Genomic DNA, 21,390 nt, shown 5'->3' on the forward strand with positions numbered 1-21,390 from the left:
AACGTTCAGATTTCGCACAGGTTTAAATTTTTTAATGTGCTTTTGAACAATTTAACTTGGACTATCCTTTTCAAAATCATATTAGTTGATGATTATTTTCCGAAGGCCGGATTCAGAATATTATGGAACGATAATAAAAAGGTCATGAACTAACTAATAGTCTAATAATAAATAGATAATAGACTTGAAGGGTTGCAACAATTCCAGTTTTCATTATTGTTATCGGTAACATAGATCAAAATCATTGTTGAGGCTTTTTACTGAAATAATATATCGACAGATACACCAAATCTCAAGTTATATTGAACTTTTACCTAAAATATAAAAATTACTTTTACATTTATTCAATTTATTATTAAAGTTCACTTTTCAAAAACATGAATAGAATTCTACACATAGAAAAAGTAACTACACAGTCTTGAGGTCAAAATTCGAATTTTCAAGCATTTTTCACATTGAAAACGGTGACAGTCCTCATAATATAATAATTATTAATAATAATGTATAATATTTATAAATCAATAATAGATACAACAAATTTGATTATACAAAAAAAAAAACACTTCACTTTTGAAAAGAAATTGTGGTCTCCACTTTACCAACAAAAACGTAATACCTATACAGTCTTTTGATGTAGTAAAGTGAGGTTCTTCATATCGAACATGAAACTCACATATTCTACAATTATTTTTAAGAAAAGTTTAGGCGAACGTAAAAATACCAGTTGTCCTGAAACCAGTACGCATTGTAAACCCTAGCAGTCGTAAGGTCCATTGACGGATCAAATACATAAATGTATTATATTATACAGTATATCTGACGAGGTGGAACTGCCGTCAGGAACTCTCCACCAATAAAAACTTTACAAATATTATTATTATTGTACATCGTAGGTGAAACACTCTTCTTAACCCCGGTCTCCATAACGGCAACTCTGTATCACCACCAAATGTGTTGAGCTGTTTCCAAATTGTAAAATGGAACATTACCTGGGTAAATTATGCAACTTGTCCCGGTCATTTGTTAACAAACACATTGTATTCAATCACATCCACAATTTGAAGAAGACTAGAGTAAAACTTACATTTGTCTAGAAAATTCAATCCTGGTAGAGTTTACGTACAAAACTTACTATTCCCGATTCCATTACGTCAAATCTGAGATGTCGGTTTTTCCAAGATGCCTTACTATCCCAACCAAAGCCGATTCCTCTATCATAACCTTAAGGTGCGTACAGACTTTCGCTCTGCTCCGCAACCAAACGTCACTCGAGCAGATCGATTGATGATCGACCGGGGAGCAAGAGTGGAACGCGAGAAGAGCTAACATCTTCCGTAACGTTCATGATCGGTGCGACTGCAGAGCGGGGGCGGAGCGATGGAGGAAAGAGGGCGGAGCCAGCGCGGAGCGGGTTGGAGGCGCGTATATCTGTACGCAGCTTTAAGATGACCACTGACGAACGTTCAACAAGCCGACACGAACCTAGAATGTTCTCCAATTGGCTAATTCTACAACAGCTGTTTCTCAGCCAATCATAGAACATTCTGGGTGTAGTGTAGGCTTGTTCAACGCTCATCAATGGCCATCTTAACGACCATTAAATGAATATACTCATATATTTATCGACAATGAGTACAAAGCTTGAAGATTCAACATATATTTGTCAAAACTACTTCAATATCTAATTTCATCTCAAACTTCTTGAGACCGGTTTTGAAGGTCATAGGATGACGCCGACAAGCTGTCACCATTTTAAAGAGGTGATACCTTTGACGCGAGCGAGCTAGGTGGCACTTTGTCGTTTACGGTGACGACAAACTGTCACCTGGGCGTTCAAAAGGTGACAATTTGTCGTGGTGACATCATAAAGCGAGCAAGAAGTGAGGTTACACTTTGTCATGTACGGTGACGACAAACTGTCACCTGGGCGTTCAAATGGTGACAGAATGTCGTGGTGACATCATAAAGCATTACACTGTATTGAATTATCAACATCTGATAGCCATGGAAAACTCTCAACAATTTTTTTGTACCTACCACATTCCTCAGTATTTTTTAATGAGGAAAGTCCAGATGGTCCCTCCATTTGAGTCTGTTTTTGATTCTAATTCCCAGGAAGCAATCTCAGAAAGCAAACTCATCAATCAGCACTCACAAGCAAACAACTTGTGCATGCCTCATCCGCAATCAAATTATTTCAGTTTCCACAATAAAAAAAATGTTTCAGAAGTTTACTCAGAAAAATGTATAACAAAACGTTACTCAAACAAAACTTTTCTCAGCTATGGGTGACTTGAATACTCTTTACAACATGCACTGGCAACAAGTTGCACAACTTTGACCAGGTATCTGTTACTTGGATAAGTTACACAACAATGTTTGAAAATGTGTTCCAACAGAAGGATACTGTAATAATTGACAGATTTGTGGGTGAGTTGGAACTAGCTGAAGTGGTTGGTGTTGGTGTTGGCCTTGGCGAGGTGCGCGTAGGTGGGCATGACCTGCAGCAGCCAGCCGGGGTCGATGTGCGACACACAGCGCAGGTAGCACTTGTTGGTCTGCACCAGCTCCGTGTACAACACACACGCCGGCAGTGAGCCGAACATGGCCGACGACGGGTGAATCGATGCCAGCTGTCTCGTCGCCACCTGCAACAGTCAACCGCCACCAACAGTCATTAGAATTATTCATTCATGGAACTTAGATCATACATGCTGCCGAAGTGCCTATACAACCAAATATTTAAAAAGATATATTTATACCAACTTTTATCAAGAAAAATACATACATATCCGTATCCTGTTCCAGCTAGTGCTGGGTCTGGGTATGAACAATGTCACTCCATCTTCCTCGGTCTTCCCACCATCGCTTTTCAATAAAGTTTTTTAATAAAGGCAGCGAATCAATCGATCAATCATCGCTCGTCCTCAACCTGTCGCCATCTGTATCCTCTCTTCTCCACTTCGTTTACCACTGTGTCTTTCCATCGTCGTCGCGGTCGTCCTCTTGGTCTCCTTTCTTCAATCCTCATCTCTTCCATTTTATTTGACAGCCAATCCTCTCCTATTCTCTTCACGTGTCCGAATCAGCCTAGTCTCATGCTTTTTATCTTTCCCCGTATGCTTTCAATGTTCAGTTCTCTTCTTATCTTCTCATTCCTAACTCTGTCTCAACGTGTCTTTCCCTTTATTGCCCTGAGGAACCTCATTTCTCCTGCTTGTATTCTACTCCATTCTCTGTCTGTCATCGTCCATGTCTCAGCACCATACAACATCATAGGTACTTAATACATCTTATATATCATAATCTTTACCTTTTATGATATTTTTCCATCCCAAATTAAATGTTCAACTGTCTGATGAGAATTTCCTCCCTTTTGCAATCTTCTTGTTATCTCATACTTTATTTTCCCATCATCTGCAATTCCACTGCCCAAATACCGGAAACTCCTAGCACTGTAAGAGGCGGGTTCTGACCTCAAGACACAAATCACGAGCCGACAGAAGAGGTCTCATTTTTATAAATGCAGCTCTGGCTTTCTCAATTCGTATCTTGATCTCTGGCATGAGACTTGCATTGCAGCAAACGCGGGTACCCAGATAGTTATAGGCTTCCACTCGTTCTATTTTATCCCGTCCAGCAAAAAGGTGATCTTGGGGAATTCCTTGCTTAGTGATGACCATATACTTTGTCTTCTTGGCATTTAATGTGAGGCCATATTCCTCACTAGCCCCTATCAGATTGCTTAGCATTCTCTGCAGGTCTTCTATGCTTTCAGCAAGGAGTACAGTGTCATCTGCATAGCGTATGTTATTAATATGGTTGCCATTGATGACAATGCCCCCTGCTTCACCTTCTAAAGCTTTTGCAATGATATGCTCAGAATACACATTGAACAAGAGCGGTGAGAGCACACATCCTTGACGGACCCCACGTCTTATTGCAAGCTCTCGACTGGTCTTTGATTGGACTCGCACTTCTGCTTTTTGATGGAAGTATAGATTTTTGATTATACGTATGTCCCTAGTATCAATGCATGCTTCTTCCAGAATTTTTATCAATGGATTGTGACGTACCTTATCAAATGCTTTATTGTAATCAATAAAGCATGCATAGACATTTTTATTCACATCCAGACACCGCTGAATCATCACATTATAAGCAAAGAGTGCCTCTCTAGTTCCAAATCCATTTCTGAATCCAAACTGTGTGTTTGATAGATTTTCTTCAAGTTTTGCGTTGACTCTTTTATGGATTACTTTCAGAAATAATTTGAGAATGTGGCTCATGAGACTAATTGTGCGGTGATCTTCACATTTCTTTGCATTGTGTTTCTTGGGAAGTGTGATGAATGTGGACTTCAGCCAGTCTTCAGGGAATTTTCCACTCCTGTATATCAGATTGAACAAATCTGTCAACTTGACAACATGCCTCTCATCCAGTAACTGCAAGATGTCTCCGGGGAGCTCATCTGGCCCTGCTGCTTTGCCTTTCTTGATGTTATGGATTGCATTAGCAACTTCCTCCTTTAAAATGTCTGGACCTGTTGCATCCTCCACATTTGTCACATCCTCTCTCTCATCAGCAAAAAGCCTCTCAATGTAATCCTCCCATAGTTTAAGCTGATCATCTGCACCCATAACTATCTTACCTTCATCGCTTAGGAGATAATGTGTTCTCTGGTCCCTCCTCCCAGTCAGCTCCCAGATCTTCTTGTGCATGTTGTGGGTATTATGCAATGCCTGCAGCTGTTCCATCTCTACACACTTTTGTTTCAACCACCGCTCCTTGGCCTGTCTACACTCATACCGGATCCTGTTCTGAAACTTTTTGATCTCTACTCTTCCCACGTTTGAAACCTTCAGTCTTCGACGTGTTTCCATGAGATTCAAAATGTGCTCTGTCATCCAGTCTTTCTCCTTCTGCCTTTTCTCTCTCTTTAGATGCTTTTTACATGGTTCCAGAATTGCTAACTTGATATTCTGCCATGCTTCCTCAATTCCTTGATTATGGATGCTGACTGTGACATTGTCAAGTTTCACATTTAGATCATGGACAACTTTTATCCTGGTAGATGCATCTTTCAGTCTGTTCACATCTATCTGGTCTGGCAACTTTGGTTGGATGAGTTTCTTCAACTTGATGAAAACTTCTGCTAACCAGAATATTGTGATCTGATCCAATATAGGCTCCAGGGTATGTTTTGGCACTCTTAACTGAATTTCTAAACCTGTGATTGATAGTGATGTAGTCAATTTGGTTACGAATAATTGTGCCTGGCCTATCCCTTGGTGATGTCCAGGTGTAGAGACGTCTTTTAGGCAGTCTAAATAAGGTGTTGACAAGAACCATCTTGTTTTCTTGACAGAACGACAGTAACCTGTCACCACGATCATTGCGTACTCCAAGTCCAAATCTACCCATGACTTCACTTTGTGGGCTCTCACCAACCTTAGCATTGAAATCACCCAGTACCATGGTGACATCCATGCTCTTTGTCAACTTGAGGGCAGAATTGATGTCTCCTATACATCTCCTTTATTATGCCAATATGTACTTTTTCTATTTCAAAATTTTCCATTTCCTGCCACAACCCTTGTCTACCCACACAATTATATGCTTGTTCTATATCTATAAATAGTATAATAGTATTTTTATCAATAAAAAAATAAATTCGTAAGGCTTTTGTTGATCAATAAAAAAAAGTAAATTCGTATGGCTTTTGTTGGTGGGGAGTCCTTTGCGGGAAGGTCCCACCGCCTGAATATATAATTTAAGCCGTCAATGGGCCTTACGACTGTCATACTTCAGCCGGGACCGACAGTTTAACGAGCCCATCCGATAACACGGGGAGTGATCTGGTTAAAAAACTTTTGGTAATGAGAGGGTTTGAACCCGGGATCTCTATGCTGCTACGCAAGCACTCTATCCACTAGACCACGGATTTTTATCAATAAAAAAAGAATAATACCTATCTATTCATAATGGGATCAGAGAGATATTTTATAAAAGTTGACCTATTGGAAGATTGTTTATAAAAATGTTGACTGTGTAATGGGCCCCTTATATACACTGATACAAAGAATAAATATTTTATTCTACAAATAGTATTGTATTTCAATAAGATTTTCTGTATTGATTTCAATTCTCAAAAATTTAATCGATCAAGTAATTTCTCATGTTATCCTCTTTCTTTTCAAAACTTTTCTAATTTGAAATCTACTTATTTTCTATCCCGTTTTTTCCACTATTGTTTATTCTCTTTCCAACGTATATTCTTTGAGATGCTATTAGGACTACACAGGTATTTTTCCTAATATCCATATTCACTATTCATATGGAATTAACAAATTTATCTTTGATGATTCTTACTGATCTGAATAATTAATTTTCTTCAGTAGCCTGACAATTTATTCATTTTAATATTTTTTGCCTTCTCTTTTAGCAGTGAAGTGATTTAGTTAATTGAAAAACACTTATTTTCTAAGACTTATTTTCCGATATTGAACTCTCATATTATGTATTACATTTTATTGCCATTTTTTTCGATTTCTTTATTATCTCTGTAGCCTATATATATGTTGTATTGTACTTGTATTTTTGCTAACGAAGTGGTTAAGTGGTAGAGTGGACATTACTGTCCAAACTTCACCACGTCAATAAATAAAGAAGTCATTCTATTCTAGCTTCCTATACATCTAACTTTTTAATGAATCACCAAAAATGAACTGGAGAGTTATTTCTGTAATATATTTATTTTCACACTAAAAAGGGGTACTACTTGATTCGTTTTTCTAAAAACGTCTATTAGATGACGTCATCACCACTAATAGAGATTTCAAACTTGTAGTGTACTTGTATTTTCTGCTAACGAAGTGGTAGAGTGGACATTACTGTACAAACTTCGCCATGTAAATAAATAAAAAAGTCATTCTATTCTAGCTTCCTATACATCTAAATCACCTATCATCTATCATCTAATGAATCACCAAAAATGAACTGGAGAGTTATTTCTGTAATATATTTATTTTCACACTATAAAAGGGTACTAGTTGGTTTATTTTTTAAAACGTCTATTAGATGACGTCATCACCACTAATAAAGATTAAAGCCACTAATAGATTTCGAATCAAACATTAAAAGTAACTGACAAACTGAGTTCCCACTCCTCAAATGGAGTGACATTCAATTCAATTGAAAATAGTTTTCTATAAACCGTTCCGTGACTATTAGGTTCTATTTAATGAGAGAAGATGGAATATATATTGTGTACTTACAGTGATGTACTGTTTATTCTGTTGCAATTCGGCAGTGTTCATGAAAAGACCGGTGAGAAAGGCCATAATAACTTTGCTATGGTTTGAGCCACTTGATGAGATGCGCAGATTGTTGCTTTCACACAAGTCTTTCAGCTGTGACCTAACCTCGTAGGCATAATCTAAATTCCAGAAGTTCAAGTAGTTTTCGAAACACCATTTCTGTGAAAAGACAATATAAGCGAGTGATTTAGTACAATTCAATGGATAAATGGTATTATTTATAGACGTTGCAAAATACAAGAGTGTTATTGGCGAAGTTCAAGCAATAAGAGCCCCCTTTTGAAACAAATTTCACCCTTTAAAACTATAAGTAATAGATTTAAAATTGTTAAAATTGATCTGGTTTAAAATACTTTGAGAGGCTCTAAGTCTCAACTGGTTAAAATAAAACAGAGCAATACTTGAAAAAATCATTTCGAAAAATAATAGAATAGAATAGAATAATGATTTATTGACAAAAATTTAATACAAGCATAAAATTATCAAACAAAATCACAAGCTTGGCTTTTAAGCCGTCAGCTGAAACACTCGAAAAATAATATTAATGTGACTTTTTCAATTCTACTATAGACCCCATTCTCAAAATTAACTTTCCAAATTTTCTTTTTCTGAGTAGTTGCGAAGGTGATTTTGGTGGTTTCCAAACTGAATAAAAAGACTAGATATTGCCAAACCACAGATTAATTAAAAATTGAGATACCGGTTTCGATTAATACACCGAGTGTTTACCAGAGATTTCTACATTTTGTTGAAAGCGGTAAAATCATATTATACGGGTCATCCGTTATGATATTTCTGTAAAGTATATTTTCAATGATGAGCAGAAATAAATAATGAAAGAATAGTGCAACAATAGCAATAATTACATATTATTCACTCACCTTTCTGTTTTTCGTATTCGCATAGCATCTGTAGATGTTAAGGTATGTGATGAGATCTCCAGTGGGGGACATGAACTTGCGTCTTGCTTCTGCCACTGCTTCTCTATTCGAGCCTCCCGTCACATAAATTGTATCCACAGAAAGAATAGCTACCACACTAAGTACTTCCTCCCTACAACAAAATCCAGAGGTTCTTACAAATTCACAAAATACAAATTCATAATTGAAATGTTAATAGCTTAATTCCGATGTAATATTACAAATCAGTTAAGATAAGATTAAGAAAACAAAACCATTGGCTCGAGAATATTACAATAGGTTATGGATTTCTTTTGTAATGTACAAGTTTCTTTGCGGACAGTACATCTGACACATATGCATTAAATACAAATTTTGTTCTCACTGTAAAATGTTTTACTATTTTTAATTTGAATTTGTTGGAATTACAATAATATAGTAATGCTTCTTTTTTAGTGACAAATAAAGTTTTCTATAAAGTAGATATAAAGTATTCTATAGTTTTCTATTTATTCTACTAGAATGCATGAAATAAAGTTCTTACTACAAGAGTTATTATAAAAACTCTGTAACCAATAATCTTAACAATTTGAATACTATCAACATAAGAATGGTACTTATTATAACAGAAAAATCTGAAGAATGAGTGCTTTTCCATTGAATTTAATTTCAATTTCATCAGTTACTTTCAATTTATCCTTTTGTATGATCTAAATAACATTTCGTAGATATGAGGTTTAATTATTGAAAAGAGATAAGACTTTGTCAAATAATAAACTTGAAGCAGTACTTTTAAAATATTCTGCATTTCAACAGTATTTTCTACGGTGTACATGACACTTTTTTGAGAAATTTCTTCAGTAATTGAAAATTTGACATCTACAAGGCTTGAACATTGTAGTTTTGGTGAAAGGTAAAGTTTCAAGAAATATTTGATAAAGTGCACAACTAACACCTCATAATGGTGAGCTTACAGGTACTTTTGAAAATATAAATCGATGTATCAGAAATATACTGTACATGTTTCTCACTCACAGACAATCAAAATCACAGGCGGAGATTATAACTTTGGCGAAACGTGGATCCAACGGGAATTGCGCCATTTTCTTTCCCAGATCAGTCAGAGCTGGAGTTAGCGAGTTTTTGTCGACTGCGCCCAACTGCTGTAGGAGACTGATTGCTTCAACAATCGACTGAAAACAAAATATACATTTTATTCCAACAAAAACTGTAATAGAAAGTAGTAAAGAGAGAAAAATAGTGGAAATGTTCTTTGTTTTGAGCAATAGAATTTAAAAAAAAGTATCTCATAAATTCTCTTGATATATAAAGATGTGCATAACTTGCTTTTATAAAAGTACTTACATTATTATGTTTTATCTATACATGCAAATGTTCTACAAATAGATTGAATACATTAAATTCCATCAACATTGAATGTCATTCAAGAGCTCAACTATATGAACATCAAATAAGAGAAATTTCAAGAGCAATTGAGAATACCGTTCATAAGCCGTTCATTGAATTACAACTCCAACCCAACGCACGAAAATAAATTACAAAAATTAGCATATCCAAAATAAAATTAATGAACAGATAGTAGTAGAAAAATTAGTAATAAATAGTACAAGTGAGCGAAATACGAATGAATAGGACGACCTACCTCTTTGGGAGGCTTGTCGAGAAGATCGAATTCCACTGGGTCGATTCCAATAGCGAGTAGCTGCAGGACAACACCCGACAGTCCACATCTTTGAATTTCAGGTATTGTATTTTTCATCATTCCATCGAATTCCTGTAATCGAATATAAATACGAATACTTGCAAAAATCCCTTGAACATTGAAATAGGATTAACCAATTTACAGTACTCAAGTACTGTATCAAGCGATTAAGAAATATATTTCAGAATTCAAATTTTGAGGACAAAATAGCTCAAAGAAAATATATGCTTGAAGACCTCAACTTTAAAAATGTACAAGTGATTAGTACAAACAAATGGTTCCTTTCTATCCCCTTCACTTGGTTAATGCAGGAATGAGGACCAAAACAAACCAATTGTTGTATCACGAACACATCATATTGCAGATTTGAAATCAGTAAAAACATAATAACCTATTTAACCTGATATAACCTATTTTTGACACATGTTATTCTGTATTCAAATTTGCAAATAGAATAGTGCAAAACTATTCTTAATAGGTCAAGCCTGTTGTTCTATCCTAATTATTTTTTCCATTCGTAATTGAATATTATTCACAAATAGAATAAATAAATAAAATCGTTGGAGCCAATTCATGCGCCTATAATATTAGAGGATGAGTTTATGTTGTTTTCTATAGTGAGGTGCACGTTATAATGGCAGTGTTTGATAAGGAATTGTATTGCTATCATTCAACAAAGCGGATAGCGCTATCTCTTTCTCGCTTTGCTCTGTTGCCAGATCGTCTTTTAATTCAATTCAATTTATTTCCAAAAAAACGTAATACACGAATAAGAAATACAATATACAACATATTTTGGAATCCCCCTACTAGACTATCCATCTAAACAATGTAAAATTAATAATTGATTAACAAAATATGTTGCCAGATCGTCTTTCAACAATGCAGAATTGATAATTAATTAACAAAATATTTTATCTTCATTATTTTAATTATTATGAAATTATTGAAAAATATAATTTCTTGCTTAACAAAATATAATTGATTATTTTAAACGAGAATGAACAGTTAATATTATACATCAATAAACCTGTATCCAGCTACCATCTATAGAAGGCATTGACAAGACAGAGGATTGGCAAAGTTGTTCTCCTATCTTTCTCCACCACCATTATAACGTGGACCTCTCTTTAGTACAATGCAGAAGTTTCAAACCAAGGTCTATAAAAACCAGGTAAAGACACCCGTGTTCCTTATGAAGAGTTCATTTTGTGTTATTTTAATGGCGGCACATTTCAAAATTCAATCTAATTCAACTTACTGGTAACAAAATCATGCATTCTGGTTCAGATAATATGCAAAAAAAAATCCAATAATGAATGGTCTAATTATTTATTTATTCATTATTGGAAATTTTTCTTATTCTTGTAACTTACAGGTGTTAAGATTCATTAGGCATTTCGAGGAAAATTAAAGGCTAACCTCAAAAAGAGTTTAAAATTCCCGATTAATGAAATCCAAAAATCAACAATTCAGTTTCTAGTTGGAATCTAAATACTATTATTCTGTCGGAAGAATTTATTTTGCAATTCCAAGCCGAGCAATATCCCATTTGAAAAAAAACAATAACACATCATGTTATTTTCAATCTACAATAACCAAAGACTTTAAAGATGACAAAGACTCAAAAGATACCTCTTTAACGTCTTTGATGATAACAGCTGATGAACAAATTTGAAAATTGGTGAACTAGAATAACAAAAAATGGCGATTTTGCAATGTAACACGGGATCGTGTCATGACTTGGTTTTACAGACCTTGTTTCAAACCGATATAAATGGGAGAAATGATAGTTTAACTTACAAGTTTAGTGTAGACTCTGTAGCAGGCGCCATCGCTCTGCCGGCCGGCCCTTCCGGCGCGCTGCCACGCCTGCGCTTGCGAGATGCTCTGCACTCTCAACATGTTGAGGCCGGTGCTTGGCTTGTACAACCTAACCGCAACCAACCAACCATTATTCAACCAAAATAGAACCAGTTTGGGGACAGTACCATTCCTTCAAATTGCAGTGTTCACACATTGACACAAAGAACAGCCTCATTGGTAGAATGAATTTACAATGCCTGTGCTAAGTAGAAAATTATTTATTTATTTATCTACATTTAACAATACACACATCAAATACATCATTAGAGAAGATCAACAGGCCTAGCCTGTTATGTAGACATCTCATCTCGAAGGGAGGAGGATCTGATTGAAAGTTTCAGATAATTGGAGGAAGAGTAAAAAAGCAGGTTTGGCGGTCAATGAAAGTATTCATGAGGATGACTAGAGACCAGAGAAGGATACCTGAAGAGCTCGCTCTGGAAGGACATCATTTTAAAACAGAAGAATCTGTTAAATCTGTAGAATTTCAAGTATCTTGGATCCCTGATCACTAACAAGAATGAAAATCAGATGGAAATTGAAGAGAGATTGAAAGCTGGAAATAGGGCATATACTTCAGCTTACAGAGAATTCTAAGATTGAGGCTGTTAAGCTGGAGCAGATAAATTAACATTTATAAGACAGTGCTGTGATGTGCTGCGACCAGTGGTGATGTATGCTTGTGAAACATGGGTGTTGTGATAAGATGCTGTTGAATAGATGGGAAAGGAATTATGGGCCACTGCTAGAGTCTGATATGTGGCGACTCAGAAAAAATATGAACTCTATAATCTGCATGGGCAACGCAACCGAGCATTGTTATAGAAATTAGAAGAGCTAGAATCCGTTGGTTGGACCATGTAGATCGGATGCCGGACACCCGTACAGCACGTATGACTCTAGCCTATATCAGCAACCAGGGGGACAAAGAAAACGAGATTGACCACGCAAGAGATGGTTGGATGACGTAGAGGCAGACCTTCAATCCTTGGGCATAAGAAGGTGGAGACATCGAGCACAGAACAGAGAAGCATGGAAAAGGCTTGTGGAGGAGACCAAGGCTCTTCAAGGGCCTTAGAGTCAATGAGTAGTATTAGTAGTGCTAAGTAGAAAAACCACCTGTCTACTTCTTCAATTTTTCAATTTCCAACTTCAGTTTTCAGTTGAAATTTCAATTTTTCAATTCATTTCTACTCTGTTGGGCAGTGTACTGGCATTATTCATTTTCAAATACATTCATTTTCCTTTTTAAATAAAATACACTTGAAAATGATTTCAAAGCTGAAACCAGTTAGTAGTGTTTGTATCAAAAGTTTTAAAAAAGGGTACTCTGTAATTATTTCTAAATTAAATAACAATTGAAGTAGCCCTATTAGAATATATTACATAAAATCCTTTATTTTTCGGTTTGTCTTTCATAGAAGCTCTTTCATATCTCTTTAATTCATCTGTGATTTATATATTTTTACAATAGGCTGCAGATACATTGTGATTTGTATGAAATTATTCTTGCTGACAGGTGAAGCCATTGTTAATTGCATAATTATGCAATCTATAATTTATTGCCGTTGCGAATAAATGAATTTTGGGTTACCTAGCCTTGACCATTCCGCTGTCGACAACGTGTTTGACGCCGGAAATGGTGACTGACGTCTCAGCAATGTTCGTGCTCAGTATCACTTTCCTGGTGCCGACTGCCGTCGCATTGAACACCTCCAGCTGTTTGTTGGGATTCAGAGTCGAGTACAAAACACACACTTTCATCGGTGGCCCTTTGCACTGCGGATCCTGCAAACATAATATTATAAACTATTACTGAATACAAAATAAAATTATTCTAGATAAGTTCAGTCAAACATCAGTAATTTGAACTAGTTCAATTCGAAATTTTCATATATTTTATTTATTCATGTTACAAATTACACTAATCTAATAAAAATGAATAACGGTTGGTATCAATTAGAAGCGTAGCAGTCTATGGCGAACGTCTGTTGTGCCATTCATTTAGAGCCGGTTTCCGAGCTCGGGATTTTGCTAAGTTCTAGACTTCAAACAGCAGGAGTCAGAAAATTGACTTACCGAAACGGGGCGTAGTCGCAGTGAAACGACTATCGATTTTTAAATTACATTTGAGAAAAACTAGAAAATTGAACACAAAAAAAGAGAAAATAGTGTAAAAGTTCAGCTATTTTGTACTATTTAGGAATGTTTCATTTCGTCAAGGAAAAACGTTTCCAATTATAGAAATTAGAAAATTAAGATTATCATAAGAACTGCGACTACGCTCCGTTTTGAAAAGTCAATTTCCTTACTCCAGCTGTTTAAAGTCTAGAGCTTAGCTAAATCCCGAGCTCGGAAACCGGCCCATAGAATTTTTATACTTGATTCAATAAATGATAATATTGATTCAATAACAGCAAATTAATTATTCCGAAATGATTAGAAATTATCGTAAGAGCTGAAAATGTCATAAATCATAGCAAATAATAGACACAAACTAATGGGTCTCTAGGGAACCAAGTTACTAGTTAACAATTACAGTAACAGGTTTCAAGAGATTCTTCATTGGGATGAAAAGAGGATTAAGAGGAAAAATGAGATTTTAATGGAAGAATAGGGAATACACAAAATTTGTCTGAATTAGCGAATATAGTTGGGGCACTATACAATAAAGATAGTGAACGAGTATAGAAGGATGAGACAATTAGCGCTGCGGGCTGGAAATATTAGAATTGTGTGAGACTTTCAATTTAATTATTTTGAATGGCAGAACAAGATGAGATAAGTGGGGGTATTTCACATATATGAGTGGTTGAGGATCCTCTGTAATCGATTTATGCTGTGTGTCCATGGAGTTGATTCCCACAATAAGAAAATACTGTGTTATACAGGAATTTATTCCGATCACTTACATATCGAAGCAGTGTTAGTGACAACCCGGAGAAAGAAAGCTAAATTCTACCGCTATTGCCAAAATTGAGGTAAGATAAGAAATAAGAATAGAGGAGAATAGCACATTCGAAAACTTGCAGAAATGAAAGATTGAACAGGGGACAATGAGAATAATCGTGAATTACTTGATGACCTTGCTTATGGAGCAGCTAATCATAGACCCGGTACAAGTAATCACGAGTTGAGTGAATCAAGTATGGAAGGAAGGTGGTTCAATATATAAAAGAATAAATAAAGGAATATAAAAGAATAAAGGTTCGGTGTTGAGCTTGTTGAAGGTATTTAAGAAATCCAATTCAGAACAAGTCAAGAAAAATTATTTGAAAACTGTCTAATATGGATGAAATAGAGTACATGAAACAGTACAAGTACAGTACAAGATTTGAACAAACAGTAAAAGGATGAAACAGGTACATTATTTTAAATACTTTATTCTTTTTATTTGTTATTGGTTAATCTATTTGAAAATTTGTTTGTTCATGTATATAGTATGCATTGATAATTTATTTCATGAATTAATGAATTTCAATTCTAATTCTCCTCGCCTATCATAAGTTAGTTCAAATTCCATGTGAATCGATCACTGAGAAAATATTAATTTGATAGTTTATTGAATATGGTAGTTGGTTTATCAAGTGTAACTTCAAATTAGTTCGTAAAGTTTTATTAATCCAGCACATTGGTGTGAACTTCATTATTATCAAATTGCATACACTAGTATGTATAATAAATTTGGATAATGAGGACTGTGATAACTATCAACCAGGCTGACGGCTTTGGCTAAATTTTTAATTTGTCGAGAGAGAATTAATGTTATTTTGAATTTATTCCAATTGATGTGTCATTTGAATGATTTTTCATGTTCTCTTTTTTATTATTTGAATTGTTATAATTAAGTACTATTCTATTAATAATTACAATAGCAACTTACTTTGAGAATTGCTCTTATTGTACTGCACATAGATTCAATTTCTTCTTGGCCAGTCAAGAATACCAGTATGTCTTCACTGAAAATCATGGAAGAATTTTAATTAATATTTCAATAATATTTGGTCATATTTTACATTTCAGTGCATTCTTATTTGATCAATACTATTAATTATATTTAATAATATTCATGACTATGATTTGATAAGAAATAACAGCAGACTGAAACAAAAACTTCCTTCCACAAATTTATATGATTTGTGTGTTCCTGCAATAGGATAATTTTTACAATTCGTAGCTTTCGGTCGACAATAAATAAACAATAGAAATTGAGAATGATAATTTTGTTACACTCATAGTGTCAACAATGCCAACACTTGACAACAATGACAACAAAATATTCTCGACAGATCTTTCTGTGAATTTAGCGTTTCAAGTTAACAAAATTTGTTTATATTTTTTATGTGAAAAAGATAACACACATCTTCAACATGCACATTAAGCTCATTTGAAAGTAAATAAAATGATCGACTTAATTATTATTTTTATAAATAAAATTTTGAGACAAGAACAAATAATAGTGTTTACCTAGCAGGAGCCTCTTTGTGAATTTGGAATATTGTCACCAAACAGGCAAAGCAGTAATCATCTTGCGGTTTTAAGGCGTGGTATATGTCAACGGTGTACTGCCGTCCCTCCAAGTACAAAATTGGAGCCTTGTTGAAATAATTACTGAAATGATCGACATCCATTGTTGCTGACATCACAATTACCTGAAAAAAACAGCAATTGAAATTGTTATTATCATAAAATTTGATTCTAAGATAAAATTACTAGATGTAATCTTTCGACAGTCCAACAAAGAATAATAATGATTTTATTCCTCTAAAGCATATTAATATGACAATCGGAAAATCAGAATATCAAACATTATAATGCATTAATACAATTTTGATTAAATGAAAGAATTACACTTGAACAAAGCATCAGTCAAGGAAATTTTATTGAAAAGTTTATAGGAGGCAAGAATTAAAAAAATAGAAATAACAGCCGCAGTCGAGAAACATTTCTAAGGCAAAAAAGTAGTTAGCTGTTTTGTAACTCTTTATTTTTTCTCTGCCATGTAACCCATGTCAGAGGTATTTTTTATTAAACATGAAAAACATTTAGCCTACAATATAAAAAAGTCCGTTACATACTTGAATTATTTTCCTTGAACTATCGTGTAGCATCCCACTATAGAGTCTATGTGTCGGGATGCATGAATAAATAAATGAAAAACAGATACATAAAAAGAGACTGGAATATAGTACTAACCTTCAATGGAGCCAGCGATCGATGTTCAGCTCTGTAGGCCTGTGCTTTTTTCACAATTCCAAACAGTACATCAGTATTCACCGTTCTTTCATGAGCTTCATCTAAAATTATCACACTGTAGGATTTGAGGTGTTCATCTGAAAAGCACAGATATTGAATGATTAGAATAGTGAATGAACCTCCTGTACAACGGTGGAGTTCATTATTTATTGAGGAAGATATCCATATCAAATTAAATAACTTCAAAAAACACACCACTTGAAACGACACTGGTAACTGTTTTTATTGAATAACTAACCTCTAACGAATTGAGGAATATTGTTAAACTTCTATTCCCCAACAAAGAAATATTGGGCTTTCTATTGGTTCCCAACAAATACCTCGTCTGATAATACACATTTTAACCATTAATGGGACTCACGGCCGAAGTTTTTAGAATGATATCATCGGAAAAGATATCACTTGTACTCGTGAATTGAAGAGCATTTCCAGGTTAAGATTTCCTTGCATTCCTTGACATAAGCACTTACCCAGCATCGCTTCTCTGAGGAGCATTCCGTCCGTCATGAACTTGAGTTTGGTTTGAGACGTAGTGGTGTCCTCGAACCTCACACAATAGCCCACTGTGCTGCCCATAGTGCAGTGCATTTCTTGGGCCACACGTTGGGCGATCGTTACAGCTGCTACTCTACGGGGCTAAAACATTCAAATTGCCAACAAACACTTGAAAAATAATAACAATTTTAGGATATCTTATATTTTAAAATAGACTCTCCTAATTCACTTTATAAACTTCTGTTTATTTTCGTTTTACAATTTTCTTTTTCGCACAACATAATTCTTTGAGCCCATTTCAATGACTATTGGCCGGTTGCAGAGTCGTCACATTAAGTTAAAATCAGGCATTTTACTTATTTATGAAGCCATAACTCCACTTTCCGTTGCACAGATGTCAAAGTAAACTATAGCTCCCATAAAACTGAAAACGCCCAATTAGACACATGATGTTGTTGCAGAGTCGTCAAATAGTGCTTATTTATGTATCCAATCGCTAAAAACGGTCATTTAAGTTATGAGCCCGAAGTCGTGCTGTTAAATCAATATCTACTCCCACCACATGCATTTTAGAGGTTGTGATAGCTTTTTTTGAAAGATGTTTAAGAAAAACCATCTCTATATAAGTAAATTATTTTTCACTACTTATGTTTTTTCAAGTTGTTTATAAGCTCCAAATCGCTATGGCATCAAATAAATATGTTGAGAAATCTCGTTAAAAGCCAAGAGTCGCCATATTGTTTATCAATTTTATGTGGGGTCTTATAGGTCTGTTCACAGTGATGTCGATTGAAACTTTCCCCGATGCCAAGACATCCCGTTGGATAGAAGCATGTAGGTACGGAAAAAAGTGATTAGAGCTGCAGTGTGACTTATTTGTGATGCTAATTCGAGATATAGCTAAATGGGCTTCCGCAAACGACTGTGCAACAACCAACCATTTATGTTAGTGATTTTAAACTATGTCTCACATAGCTATGTTTGATTTTATGTAACGACTCTGCAACGGGGCATAAATGTTTATTTTGGTTAGTTTGTTACTTCAATTAATAACATTATAAACACATGTTAAAATCATGTGTGAGATGGTAACTCCCAAAATTAAATATTTCCTACACAATTACAGTATAAACAATAAATTCTACACTATTCTACAAACAATTCTACAAGAGGACATCGAGCTAGCTAAGAGGTTGGCAACCGAGCGACGGTTTGAGGATGCACCTAATCAATGCAAGGCTGCCTGGGATGTGACCATTACAAACAGATCTATGTCACGCAAAGGAATGACTTTGCAAGCCCGGATGACTTCAATGGCTCCTTTGTGGGTTCGGTTCAAGACGTAGTGGGTGCCCTACCGGATGCTGCCATTGATCCAATGGCTTTGTTGGAGGGAAGAGCCCAGCCAGGACAGGAGCATTTATCCTTCTTTCGCCCCACCACACCAGCTGTCTTGTGAAAAATCATACGCTCCTTGTGTCTAGATGTGTTTTGCATGTCTTTGATCATGCTTCGTGAGGTTGTGAATGCCATTGCAGTTCCTCTCTCTGCAACTGTCAACGGGTGCTTGAGGTATGTAAGTTTTCGTGTTTTTTTGAAAACTTCAAAAACTGTCCCGGTCTTCAAGAAAGGTGATCGTGAGAGCCTTCGTAGCTTCAGGCCAATCTCCATAACGCCTGTCTTTGGCAAGGTGATTGAAGCAGTGATCAAGCCTCAGCTGGAGGATTTCTTTGAGGAAAATGGCCTGTTCTCCAATAAGCAGTTTGGCTTCCGAGTTGGGAGATCGACAGTGGGTGCAGTGGACCATGTAGCAGAGCGGATTCATGCTGTCATGTTTTGGAGGTATCTGCGGAGCATCTTCAATCTGCCACTTTGTGGTTCCTGGCTAATCGATTCCAGCTGAATGAGGACAAGACCCAAAGTATCATCTGCAACTTGTCACATGCGTGACCCTCAGAATCCAGTGAAGCGTCTGGATTTTGTCTTGGAATGCAATCTTCAGTCATAAACAGCAAGTAACCAGTCGACTCTCCCGCATTTTATTTCTGCTGCTCAAGATGAGGGGCCTGGCGACTGAGAAGTATCTTGTAATGATGTATCACGCTCTCTTCCATTGCCAAATCACCTATGGATTGCTCCTGTAGTGTAACTCAGCAAGGACTGCTGATGTCCTGAGGCTGCGAAAGAGGGCTGTGAGAGCCTCAACAGACTGTCACCATTTTGACCACTGCAAGCCCACCTTTGTTCGCCTTGATGTGCTGACGGTCTTCAGCTATTAAATTCTCCTGTGCTTTGTGTATGTCAAGAGGATACAGCATACTCAGGATGCCCGTAGTGATATCCACTAAAACACCAGGCACCGTGAGCTACTGAATATCCACAGGAAACGCCTCCACCAATCACAGGCCAGTTATAGAATTTCTGTCCAAAAAATTTATAACAAGCTGACCTCTGGTGTGAAGCATTTGGATGAGGCCGCCTTCAAGACAGCTGTTAGGAAGCTGCTTTGGGACAAGACATATTATTATGTGAATTCATTTATGATTGAATATTTTTCAAGTGGTCACTGTTTTATCTGCCATCTGAATAGTTGGTGTAGTATAACGAATTTTACGACGCGATCAATTCCACAACTAATGTGGATAATGGATAAAGCAGATATTAAATGTATTGAACAAAAATTCAATACACACAAAATCTATGCTTAGACTACAAAATTCGGAACGCAAAGATTCACTCACTCACTTGCTGATCACAATTTCTGGAAAACTTCTGCATGGATAAAAATAAAACTTGGGATATAGCTTCCTTATAGGTTTTTAAAAAAAATCATAATTGTTTCTGACAAAAAATAATTGGGTAGCCTACTAGAATACTGCCCCATGTTATTTGCAAGGTAGCCTAACAAAATTTTCTTTTTCAAAAGTTATGATCTGTATTGCATTTAAGAAGTCATAAAATGAACAATGTACATTGATAAAAAATACTGTAACCTATTTGTGATGAAATCTAGAAGATGTATATATAAAGGAATTACTTACTTGAGTTATACTTATCATCTTGTTCCCTGCTAGCTGAGCATTATGTATGAAGTGGGGAATTTGAGTGGTTTTGCCACTGCCTGTTTCACCTATTACGATTAGTGTAGGATGCTTGTTGATTTCTTCCAATATCCTGTAAATTAAATAAATATAAGAGAACATTATGGAATGAGTCAATGAATTACACGTAGTTGAAGAAGTTATATTTTATTTTTCATGTGGGATGAAAATGTTATTTAATAGGATATTGTAACTTGAAAAACAATGAATAAATTTCCAAAAACAGGGCAAAAAATAAATTGATGATTCAACTTAATTTTATTTCCTAGCAATTATCTGATCTGTCATAATTATGTTTGTCCTTACCTTTTCCTTACTTTGTATACTGGAAGCGATTTACGTTGTTCTAATAGTAAAGCTGAATTATTCTCTTGCATCTTTCCATCATTAAACCTCTTTGTATGTATGTTTATTGTTATTTCCGAAGATGGTCTTTTCATTGGAGAGTTCATATTTGATAGTTTTCCATTAAAATTTCCGTACTTTGATTCCATTGTTGGAGAAACCTTGTTTTATCAAAGGGGTTCCAAACGCATGCTCTCACAATATTGACAGAAGCAAATCTCCACCAAGGCTGATTAAACAAATTTTGCAAAAAAAAATTCCGAGATTAATTAAATTATATATTACGACAGTAACAATTAAAAATTATTTAAAACATAAATCTTCAAAAAATATAAATAATCAATTACATAACCTCTAAAGGACCAAAACATGAAAACTGAGATGAC

At 35.4% G+C, this 21,390-nt stretch overlaps 1 protein-coding gene across 1 annotated transcript; it reads right to left on the reverse strand.

Moving 5' to 3' along the window:
• Positions 1-281: 281 nt before the first annotated feature.
• Positions 282-21,390, reverse strand: LOC111051422 (ATP-dependent RNA helicase DHX33). The gene is made up of 13 exons (XM_022337942.2): positions 20,966-21,390; positions 20,600-20,732; positions 17,534-17,699; positions 17,004-17,140; positions 16,275-16,459; positions 15,691-15,766; positions 13,402-13,595; positions 11,745-11,874; positions 9,882-10,013; positions 9,254-9,411; positions 8,201-8,372; positions 7,278-7,478; positions 282-2,648 (listed from the first exon to the last, which is right to left on the reverse strand). The coding sequence occupies exons 1-13, from the start codon at positions 21,151-21,153 to the stop codon at positions 2,442-2,444; spliced, it is 2,079 nt and encodes a 692-aa protein (XP_022193634.1). The 5' UTR covers positions 21,154-21,390; the 3' UTR covers positions 282-2,441.

The sequence above is a fragment of the Nilaparvata lugens genome, chromosome 3 (assembly GCF_014356525.2).
Source record: "Nilaparvata lugens isolate BPH chromosome 3, ASM1435652v1, whole genome shotgun sequence".
NCBI lineage: Eukaryota > Metazoa > Arthropoda > Insecta > Hemiptera > Delphacidae > Nilaparvata > Nilaparvata lugens.

Coding starts and splice junctions, on each gene's coding strand:
- LOC111051422 (XM_022337942.2), bottom strand. CDS start 21,153: ATGGAATCAAAGTACGGAAATTTTAATGGAAAACTATCAAATATGAAC. Junction 10,014..11,744: donor ACAGAGTCTACACTAAACTT/GTAAGTTAAACT, acceptor ATTCGATTACAG/GAATTCGATGGAATGATGAA. Junction 9,412..9,881: donor TCGACAAGCCTCCCAAAGAG/GTAGGTCGTCCT, acceptor TTTTGTTTTCAG/TCGATTGTTGAAGCAATCAG.